The 12,419-nt window shown below is 32.3% G+C and overlaps 1 protein-coding gene across 1 annotated transcript; it reads right to left on the reverse strand.

Moving 5' to 3' along the window:
- Window positions 1-5,943: 5,943 nt before the first annotated feature.
- Window positions 5,944-12,317, reverse strand: LOC18032260 (plant UBX domain-containing protein 7). Its single transcript, XM_006420635.2, is given in 11 exon segments — window positions 5,944-6,446; window positions 7,420-7,507; window positions 7,509-7,680; window positions 8,686-8,788; window positions 8,988-9,131; window positions 9,792-9,860; window positions 9,948-10,025; window positions 10,978-11,173; window positions 11,406-11,492; window positions 11,579-11,706; window positions 12,066-12,317. Coding segments are annotated over 11 exon segments (1,332 nt in total). The 5' UTR covers window positions 12,168-12,317; the 3' UTR covers window positions 5,944-6,281.
- Between the last annotated feature and the right edge of the window lie 102 nt (window positions 12,318-12,419).

A 12,419-nucleotide genomic window follows, 5' to 3' on the forward strand; every position in this document is an offset into this window, starting at 1 on the left:
ATGGACCGCAAAACACTAGATTATGATTTTATTTTTCTATAAATAGAGCCTCATTTTCATGTTTTGAGCATCTCTTTTGTTCTCAATTTCCCTGTAATCTTATTTTTCAAGTGTGTTTTAATGTTTTGCATAATTACTTTTATAAATAAATTTAGTTTTATTTTTTTTATTTTAGTAGTTTTTATTCCTTTTAATTATGAGTAATTTAATTTTAATCATTATTTTTATTTCAATTATGCTTAGCTAAATAATAATAGTTAGGGTAAGGTGAAACTCTTAGGAAATAAATATGATTTAATCAAATTCTATTTTTAATTATATAAATTAAATTAACTTCTATTTAATTTTATACATATTTTATGTTTTGAATTTTTGATTTATTGTAGACAAACAAGGGAGTTTGGTACAATAAATTCTTAATATCTTAATATAAGGTATGGTAAAATAGTATTTTGACTTATTGTAGACAAATTTTTGGCACAATAAACACTTAATCCATAATAAAATTAATGGGAAAATAATAGTAATTTATATAATTAATCATTTGCGCAATAAATCAAAAAAATAGAAAAAGAATTTATTAAATTTTAAAAATAGAATTTGATTAAATTATATTTATTTCCTAAGAGTTTCACCTTATGAAACATATTAGTGGAAAACCAATAATTCTAATTATAAAAAAAATAAGTTTTATTTAAAACACTAAATCCTAAATCACACACATACATTATAGATTTGCATACATCAACTATTTATTTTATTTACTTTTTAATTAAAAATCAAAGAATTAAAATCTACAAATAAATAAACAGTAGCTACAGAGTTTCACTTTAGCAAGCATCATAATTAAATGTATAAACAAAGTATGCATAAACAAATTTAACGCACAGACAAAGTATACATCACATTTAATACAAGGCATGCGATAAAATAAGCATGCGATAAAATAAGCATGCGATAAAATAAACGTTCGTAATGCTTGCACCATCTTTGGATTAAATGTATGGGCAAAGCATGAATGAATCAATGAAATGGAATGTGAAACATGTTGAAAGTCGCATAACTAATAATTAGTACAATACACATGAGAAATAAAGCTTATAAATAGTAGGCTTCACAATTCGTTTGAGGGCATCCATATGGTTTTGAATTAAATAATCTAAAAGAAAATTAAAGTGAGTTAAAGAACAGTTCAAAATTCACTTTTTTTAATTCAATCCGAAAATGCTCTCAAGCACAATTTTCAAGAAAACATTTTCAGAATTCTTCTAAGGAAATTTCCAAATTCATGTCAAAAGACATTTTCTAAAACAATTTCCAAACACATTTTTATATTCATTTAAAAAAATTATTTTATCACGTTTTCCTAATTACTCTTTCTAGACCATAACAATTTTAAAATATTAATATTAAGTTATTGGTTCTTAATTATTGATTGGTATACTCTGCTCCCACATTATTATTTACGGCAGGTATCGTTATTGTTTTGGCCTGATCCAGTATTCAACAAAACAGCTATTATAATTATAATTGTAACAAGAGCTTATTTAAGTTATAACAATTCCTAAATATGCTTTTGGACCTTATTCTTCGAAAGATACAATAGAATTAGGTAGATTACCATTGAACTCAAATTTCCAATCAAGCCAGCGTTATTTAAATGAAGAAAAAGCCAACCATTGTGACACATGACCTAATGAAATTCTCGCCCCAAACAATTTCCAACAGCAACACTCTTGTCACCTTTTTTTTTTGGTTAATGTGAAAGTACTAACAAGAAAAAAAAAACGATCACATTAATTACGAGGTTCAAGATGACAATGTCGCTGAGACAGTAAGATTATAAAATAGCTCGAGTGTAGTGTGGCAGCCCACCTACTAAGTTATTTTGGTAACACTTCTAATTAGACTTTGACAATTTAGCAAATTTTTTTTCCTAACTTTTATTTCACAATTATAGTTTTTACTCCACAACAGTTATAACTTAAAAGTTAGAGCACCTCATTCCCAAACACCGGAAAAGCATGCGTCCACATCCAAATATTTATGTTTACAGGATGTCATCATGTCAATAACGTCCAATTAAGAAAATTTTGCAGAAAACCTCTCGTCCACTGACTTCTTGTTAGAATTTTTATATCAAAAGGATAATGGAACGTTAAAATTGTTGGATAATAGAATATTAGAAGAAATTATACGAGATAAATGTAATGCAAATATTCAAATACAACATAATATGTAATTCAATACTATAAACGTGATTATATTTTTTTAAATTAATAATATTTTCATAAATTAATAACTTATTCATTTATATATTAATAAATATTTGTCAAACTAATATATTTCTGGCGATCCCGAGTCTATCAATTTATCGAAATTTTACTATTCTTACTGTGCAAGCCCTTGCTTGCTTGCTTTGAGAAGAGGAACTGGAATTTCTTTTCTCTATTCACCTTGAGCCAGTTACTGTTTAATTAAAGGATTTCATTACGATACCTTATGAGTATCATGCCCCACGCAGTGACGAATCTGAAAAAATAATTTACTGGGGGTTAAATTAGATAACAGTAAAATTTAAAAATTAAAACTTCAAATGTATAAAATATTTGTCAATGCATTTATAATTGTTGTTGATGCATTTTAATACTTTGGAAATTCTTGCAAAAATTGATTATCAATGTGATTAAATGTATCATTTCTTACATAAATCATTAAACTATTATTCATACATTTGGTTCCAAAGATGGTTCTTCACAAATTTCACTATCTCTACTATTACTATGGAAACTAGAAGAATTAATTCTATTTTTGGGAATAGAAAATATTTTCTGTGATATGTTATCATTATTTTTAATTGAAGATAGGCTTCTATAATTCTTAAAATTTAAATTTTATGGGTTTATAAATTTATCGTAGCTATTCTAATATATTTAATAAGAGCTCATTGAAAACCTAAAATATGTTTTTTCTTTTATTCTTAGAATTTTTTTTTTCATAGCCTGCTTCAGCAGGGGCTATAACCCCCCACTGGTCACATGACAAACAAAATAGTATTCAATAGATAACCTATCATATTTAAGTAAATTACTTTTATTTACATAAATATTCGTTTAAGGCATATTCAAAATGAAAATATATTTTTACCTTATACCATCATCATCACCAATTGATTAGACTTACCTGTATTGAATTGTAATGTATTGTATTAAGGTGTATTACATTTTAATATAATATTATGTTTGTTGTAATATGCATTGTACTATATTTTGTAATATTTTATATTATATTTACATTATCTTGTATTATTATATATATTAAAATATTTTAATTTATTACTAACAATCAAATGACCACCGGCAACCACTGCCGAAAATCAGTAATTGTTATCCGTCCATTTACATCATACATAACATCTTTAGAATTGCCTTCTTGAGCTCTATGCAACGGTATAAATATCACTAAAAATTGAGCCTCCATTTGTCGTAAATCTATACATAGACGACAAACAACAACTTAACTTTCGATGGTAGTTGTACTGTTGTGAAGAGCTCAAGATGATAATTCCAATAGTAATTTGACATCAGCAAGCTCTGAAGAGTGGTGATCAGTAGGGTTGTACAGCAGCTTGGCAGATTGATAGTATCTCATGGCGACCGGTGGTACCAATTCATGTTCACAAGTATTATTTAAAAAAAATCATAATAAATTATTTTTAGTTGAAAATGATTTAAATAATAAAAAATAGAATGAGCACAGACAATTGCAGGCATGGGAATGCATCGCAAGTTTGATTTGCGTAAATTAGGGATGGCAATAGGTATTGCCCCGCAGCGGATTAGTCATTATTAAATTCGCACCTACAAAAAGTTTAAATTACCTAACTTACATGCAACCCACTGCAGATTTTTAATTTTTTTTTAAAAAAAAGTGACCGATGTAGATTTTAACAACTACCAAACCACCTGCAACCCCAGCATGTTTTATTAGCTCGTAGTGGTGGCAGCAACATATATTATTTCAAATTGCAACACCATATCCAAAATCATAATACCACATCCACAAAATTAGATTTATCTAAACATTTCTATAAAAACATACCTTTAGTATTGCAAACAATTATACCATTAATTGTGCGCTGAAAGTTATGCTTAAGCTTTTGATTAGATTAATGGCCAAGTTTAACTAGACTTTTATGCGAAACCAACAAATCTTAAGATAGACCAATTTCAACTAATACAATTGTGTTTTCATTAATAGCTATATAAGTGTCTTTGAAAAATAAATGCATACGTACTACTAGGAGTGTTCGCGGATCGGATTTTACGGATTGGACATCAATCCATATTCAATCCATGATTTTACGGATTGTAATTTTTCAATCCAATCCAATCCACGGATTGATAAAATTCAATCCAAATCCAATCCATACATCTGCGGATTGGATGCGGATTTAACTCAATCCATACATCTGCGGATCGGATGCAGATTTGACTCAATCCATATGCAATCCACCATTTTGCGTATTAGTTTTCGAATTAAAATTTTTTAGTTCTCTCCAACTAATGAAATAAAAAAATCAAATATAAAAATAATTTTGCTACTAATTAAATTTAAATAAATTAATTGTTTAAATAAAGCTAAACTAATACATTTAAAGTTTCAAAATATAACACATCGAGACTAATTATTCAAATAAAGCTACAATAATACGTTCAAAGTTTCAAAATATAACACACCAAGCTTAATTGTTCAAATAAAGTTACAATAATATGTTAATATAACACCAAAATTAATTGTTCAAATAAAGCCACAATTAATTGAAATGGTGAAGTTTCGGAAACCAAACACAATCTGATCCTTCACCAAGACTGTTGCGCCTGTCGAAAAGTAGTGATTACGGAGCCATCCACGATGGGAACCAGGAGAAGCCGTACGGGTGGCGATCTTGAAAGTTGTGATAGTGAAATTATTCAACTGGAACTAGTTAATGTGGAAGTGGCTCGATAGACTTGGGAAAGAAGATGGCTTGCTCTCGCCGAAATCGCGCGGCCGATGTCCTTTAAATCCGTGTCGAGAGTGTATCTAACTAGTATTGAGTGTTGCTAGTGTATGTGACGGCGGGAAAGCTTAGGGTTTTTTGTTTGCAAATTGTTGGTGACTTGGCGTTATGTTACTTTGCTTTTGCTAGTGTGTGTGACTTTGCTTTTATTTTGTTTTATAATTTTTACAAGTTATATTTGTGTATTTGATTATTTAATTATTTTTTATTTTATATTATTATTGGGTAATGGCTAAGATATGTTATAGTGCTTAGTAACTATGCAATGTCACATTTATAATTTTTTTAATTAAATTTATAATAATTTTTTAATTTTATATATATATATATATATATATATATATATATATATATATATATATATATTGGATTTACAGAAGTAAATCCATATCCAATCAATCGACTGCGGATTTTTAAATTTTTAATCCATATCCAATCCACGGATCGAATTTATACAAATAAGATTCAACGGATCGACTGGATTGAGCGGATCAAATTAAATTCTGAACACCCCTACATACTACAAAAAAAATGATGTGAATCAAGCAAACGATACCAGTTGTGTATTTTTATAATTAAGAAGATTAGGTTGTCTAAACCAAAAAATGATTGTCAATAACTTATTTTATATAATTTTATAATTCAATATTTTTAATGTAGTTTTAATAATTAAAATTTATAATAAATAAAATAATTAAAATAAAATTATCATTGGCGGATAACGACTAAATTTTTTATTAATAGCAAACCCGCCTGCAATCCGCAACATATTTAAATTTATAATACCAAATCCGTCCGCAAATAATAAAATTACCTACAACGGACGGTTTTTGATAAGCGGTTAGGACAGATTTATAAGTGCCATTGTCATCCCTAACCTGGACAAAAGGACTGCTTAGTACAGTGCAGTGCATTCTTCTGTAGCACCAAACATGGGTTAAAAAGACTGATACAGTACAGAACACGCTAATACAGGTGCACCAAACGTGACTCATAGGTTCAGGCCAATGAACACAGCAGCAATCGAATCAGCATAAAGTGAAGATTCTTAATCTTGCCCCATAATGTAAATCGCATATACATGATAAATAAAGCAGATTGGAAGTACATAACAGAAGAAACCAAAAGGAGCATATAATTAACAAAAGCCAAAAATCTTAGCCCAAGATTCCAGCAGTTGAAGAAACTTGTTAAAACACCAGCCTGACACAATGAATTTTCATTCCCAAGTAACTGAGATCATAGCATTGGCAAGCCCTGAGTCCTCGAAAGTCAATTTGCTATCATAATCAAGGGACTTCGTTGCCCCTGGTATAGCATGCGTCAAGCGAAATGGCTTCATCTCAGATCCCTCTAGTTGAGAATAGCAGTAAGACCATAGTAGCTGCAGAACAAGGAAATCCAATAAGAAGGCAGATTTATGCCACCAAACATCAGCTGGCAGGTTCTCAATAATATTTTTCAAGCTTATGACACAATATGCATAATCAGTCAATTTCCAAGTCAAACAAAACCAGCCTAAGAAAACAGCACGGATAAGCTCAAATTAAGAAATTATACATAGAGCAAACATTTGGTTTTGCACAAGGGATAGGCTTTATCTGCCCTTTGTTATGCAAGGTAGCTGATATTAATGCAAACAGACTTGCAAGGAATTAGTGCATACCTGCCGATGAATGTTTATGCTGAAACGAGAATATTCTAAAAACAAAAAATGAGAAAAAAAGAGGCAACTGAATGCACCGGGCGAAAATTCAAAACTGAAGAAGGAAAAGCACCATTCAATGGACAATATCCAAACAATATTGGTAGTGAAATGGGGCAGAAGCCACCATGAACAAAAGAATTACAATCATTAATCAACTACTGCAGCAGACAGTAACTGTAGGCAGCTCACATATAACTGATTGACTACTTTCACAACAGTTGTCAGATTTCAGTGTGAAAGGGTTAAGATGCTTTCACAGCAATGGGTTCACTTCAGAAGGCACCATATCATGTTGCAATAGAAGCTTATTTGAGAACCCAATTAAGCATAAAGCCAGGTCAACATGAAAATGTCTTCAGACATGTCCCTGATCTCAAAACATACTGCAAACCATAGCATCATTTTCACCAATCATACATGGCAACCTCAACAGAAAATGATATGATGAAAACAGAAGTAGACACGCGAAATGCATACTCAAAACCTTAAAGAGTTAGAAGATAATCACCATATACTTAAGATGCAATATTCACAACACTACTTGGCTAAGATGTCAAAGAGAACCACATTCATGAAATACAAAGAAAAGGAGTGAAGAGAAAAACAGGGCCACACAAAAGCAAATATTTTTAAATTTCAAATATCTTACCTGTATCGGATCTGTACGCAGGAAATTTCTCTGGCATCTACGACCATCAGGGAGACGAACTCGGACTCGGCAAGGGAGGCTTCTATCGACCTGGGTTCTCAGGAGGTATAGGATATGGCCAGGCTCTCAGTGGCGATGCTTCATCCTTGTCAGTACTCGCTACATCTGTATCACTGGAAGATACTCCACTGGCATCTTTTATGGTTTCCATGGAAGCTGCCAGTGCCTGCAGCAATTCCTCATTCTCTATATCGGGTTTATCTGGATTCAATTTATAATGCCAGATTATAATACATGAAAATACTGGTAGACTACATACATAATCTAATATTTCTGTATGCGAATTGAAAACGCACAGCTATAACAAGAATTTATCTATGCTGAGATATTGAAATGTAACCACAACATATAATTCTTCCAAAAGAATTGACCAAATGTTTTTAAGATAATTAACAAGTGCCATAAATTACAGAACTGCAAGAAGCACTTTCAGACACCTCCAAACCTGAAAAATTGCTAACACTAATATCATTCCAGAATTACTCCAACAACTCCATTGCAGCTTTAAGATTCAGGTGTTTGAGAGAATCAATGTAAAACTTCTTGGTTTAAACAATTAGAAGTGTGCATCACTTCTGAGCTGCAGGAACCAACCAATGCACTCCGCAAGACAAAAACATAGTGAAAAAATTTTTTTTTAAAAAAAGAGACTTCTAACACTGCAACTTTGCTTGAGAGTGTTTCAACAAGACACCATAACATCATACAACATATAAAGAAACTTCAGAAAGAAAAAATATTGTACTTTGTCCAGGGTTTGCAAAAACAAAATAAACAATATTTCTACCATAAGCAGAATAGAAACATAGGGAGCCTTATCAAAATGCACCAATTGTAAATAATACTGAGTTTCCAAACAAACCCAATGCGTATGCCCAACTATAGGGAAATGCCATCTTTGAGAAAGTAGCTTTTGATAACTTCAGTATGCAATTTGCAAATTCTGAGATATTTTTCACTCACATTACAAGTCAAGATGTCAAATTCAAAATAAACTTTAATAATTCCAGCATAATTTCTCACCTCAAGGGAAGCTAGATTTTAATTACAAAATCCTCTTGAATAATAGTAATCACTAAGCTACATAGAGGCTTTGCACAATAAATTGCAAGAATAACAAATCGCCTTTCACCAGTCCTCTATTGTCATCTTATGCAGATGTTAGATTTATCAGTAACATGGCTGAAGAAAGCAATTGTAGTTTACCCTTATTTTTTTGTTGAGGAGTTGTAGAACTTCCTCTTGGACGTTTATGAGACACTTTTGCATGTTGTTCCCTCGGGCCACCATCCATGAAAGGTACTAGATCCTAAAATTATAAATATGTTTACTGGTATCAGCAAAGCAATGAATAAGGCAATGCACTAAAAGGTCATCATGCAGATCAACATTAATTTATCCAACATTGCCTAACCCATTTTTCCATAAGTGATTCACCTTTACTAAACTATTTTAATCTGCAACAATGATATACATAGTTGGCATATACCTCAAGCAAAGGCATATACCTCAAGCAAACTCTCTGGTTGAACCATTCCACACCATGAACGCATTTTTTGGCCTGTGATTGGGTCAACGACAAGCACTACAGGAATAGAATCCAATTTATAATAGGTGCAAACTTTCTTGCCCTCACTCGTATCATCATACACCTAAAGCCAAAACCAAAAATCAGCCATGCAAAGCAGATATTGATACAGAATTTCCACATCCATGCCAAACAGCAATTAAAACCGGGACACAAAAACTTAAACAACAACCATGTCTATTAGGAAGCCATTTGCTCCAAAAGGATTCAAAAAAATGGCCTTAAGTGACACTGCGAACATGTTAGAGATTTTTCAAATAATGACTAGTGCATTTCTAGATGATTTGAAGTATATCTGAAAGAAATTTTTAATTAGTTCAATATTTACCATCCTCAGTAGTTTGTCAGTACTTTAACTTATAGGTGATAAGAGGGAAATCTGCTAACTAATTAAACCAATTGTGGATCGGGTTAACTTTTCCCAGAAAAAGCTTTTCAGTGACAGCTGAAACTGAAAATCAGATTAAGAAGACAACAAAAAAACTACTACAGACCACACTATGTGATACACTGTAAGAAAACGTAAATGGGTAAACTATTGAATTGAAAAAGAAAGGCTTCAAAATGCATATGTAGTATGTTGTGTTAGTAGCATTATATCCGAAGTTTTTCAGGTCTTCCATATGCAGCACTAGAAGAATTTGCAGCATCTATCAAGTCAACCTATTCATATAAGGAAACAACAGTATCTAAAGTCAATAAAAACTTTAAACGTCATACCAACCTGCCAGAAGATAAAGTTTGTACTAATAGTTTGGGAAACAGCTTCATTTGCCCATGTATCCCTATTAAGCTTCAGAGAACAAAATATATAACATTAATAAGTTTCAGCATAAAGATACAGTTCGACTTAAGGAAGCCAAGAGAAACAGTGCACTACCATATGAGAACTAAACTCCTTTGTAGATTGCAAGTTCACAAGGAGCCATTTGTCCTGAACAGAAGCAGCATCTTTTGCCTGGATTTACAAATATAGAACTTCAACTTAAATTTTGGTTCACATAACACAGCTAGACAAGCAGAGCCTAGCATCAAGCAAAAAGACAGATCAAGATTGAACATCAAGTTTTCTTATCAGTTTACTAATTTAATTAATTATTAAAACAACCTCAAATTTGTCGATCATCCATTTGGTTAATCTTCCATATTATTTCTTTTCCGGAAAACAAATACTAAAATGCTTTCCAGAATGGATAAGAGATAATCAGACTTCAAGCCATCAGATTCAACTGACCACTAAACCCAATACGAAACTGAGGAACTATCCAGTGCAGTAACAGTTATTCCACAATGCTTTCCAAGTAGCTCAAGGTTAAGAGAAATAACAAAACACAAGTAAAAGGTTTCTCAGATCACAGACTATCAGAAGTTCAAAATCCTGATATGTCAGCATATGAATCACAAGATTTTATAAATCTGGCTGAGCTTGAACTACGGTTGAATGACAGAGTAAAAGAACTGAATGGTTGAGTTTTAAAAGAAATGTAACGATTAATAGCAAGGAAAAACTGAAGCAACAAAAGGGTCAATACTAACTGCTTTGGAGAAGAGTGACGTAGCAAAGAGAGTGTGTTACATGTACGTTGACACATAATACAGAGAAGCAAGGGAGAAAAGAATAGGAAAACGGACAAAGTTCTAGCTCCCCACTTTCCTCAGAAAATAGAGAAAACAGCAAATCCATTCAAAGGCAGTTCCGGGAAGAAATCCCAGACTCTTCAACGAGACTGCATTCCAGAAATGTAATTCTATTCATCACTGGGATAACCAATCATTGAAATCCTATATTTCATAAAGTTATTAATACTTCTTGGCTAATTAATGCTCAAAAATTGGATTATGGTCCTTCAAATAAAGTAATTCTGTAATTACATTCCCATTTCTGGAAACCTAATAAGGAGCACAGATACCTTTTCAAATGAGCCATTGAACATCAGATGGAATGGAGGACGGTACAAAGAAGCAAGATTATCCCGTGAAGAGTCTGCAGTAGATGCAGCACCTTGTTCAGATTCCCAAACCCCAGGACGTTTCATTTCCTCATCAAAATTCCGGAATGCAATCAATGAACTTGGTTCATGGTGCGGGTATCTTGCTCCTGACCCTCTAGATAAAGACAAAGAAATCACCAATCAGAGAATAAAAGGCCTGACACAATATATATCAAATTGCCCTCCATAAAAACAAATGAATAAAGAAATAAGATTAAAAAAATCGCATTTTTGGCTCTACCCAACTGGAAGTGACAGAAAAACTAACCAAACATGTAACTGAAATCATATAAATCCAATTCAGTTAAAGAAACAAATGAAAAAATTGTGGGAAAAAAAAAACATACGCATAAAACATTGCATCATCATAAAGAGTATCCCTTACAACCGGTAGTGGAGCACGAACTTCATCTCCAATCTCCTGTCCAGCAGTTCTGGAACATTTAACGGAAGCTAATGTCAAAGACAAACTAGTAGATAAACACCAAGAAACCAGATGATATACGACAAACTATCTTACACAGAATTCTCTTCAGGCCCTGGATTAGCAATTTCTTCCGCAGGAGACCGTGAAGCTGATGCAATCGCCCCACTTTCATTACCCACATAAAACAGCTGAATGGCTTCGTCAAGCTTCCAACTTGTGGCCTGTTCTCCACAATATTCAACAACCGCGTTCCAAAGACACATCAATAGATGCCTCACACAATAACATAGATTATGCAGCTCAAAATTACTATAACCAAACAACTTCCTAAGATTAAAATATAAAAATAAAAAAATTGAAACTTTTCAATAGATGGTAATCACTACAAACAGTTAGTTGCAAACTGAACTATAATAGTGACTTTGTGACATAGATCTTAACAATGAAACAAGATAGATGCAATAACCATTTCCCCAAGTCTTTGCAAATAATTTGAAAAAAAAAATTGCTGAGTCAATTGCAAAATCAAAATTTGAAAACAACCCCGGCAGCAAGTCACCAACTGAAACACTTAGATTACCTGCAAAAACTGAACAGCAGTCTCAGCAGTTTGGCCAACGGCGATCTCGAGGAAAGAAGAGACCATGCTCTGCTTGTCATTAGCTGATAATACAGAGTCCATTGCTTCGTTTACAGAAACAGAAACAAACCCACTTCTATTTTATCATTTGATTTTGATACTTCTTACATCAAATGTGAAACCCGTTCATCTAGCACCGATAAATTTGGTATTTTTTTTTTTGAAATATTGTTAGTTCGGAATGTGTTTTGTTATACAATGTCTAACGGGTTGTTGCGATTTGGGGAAGTCCATGGGATTTCTGGGTATTGGCCTGCTTATCGGGATTGGCGCCCGCATGAATCCATATTCCCC

This window comes from Citrus clementina, unplaced genomic scaffold (assembly GCF_000493195.1).
Source record: "Citrus clementina cultivar Clemenules unplaced genomic scaffold, Citrus_clementina_v1.0 scaffold_9, whole genome shotgun sequence".
Classification (NCBI taxonomy): domain Eukaryota; kingdom Viridiplantae; phylum Streptophyta; class Magnoliopsida; order Sapindales; family Rutaceae; genus Citrus; species Citrus x clementina.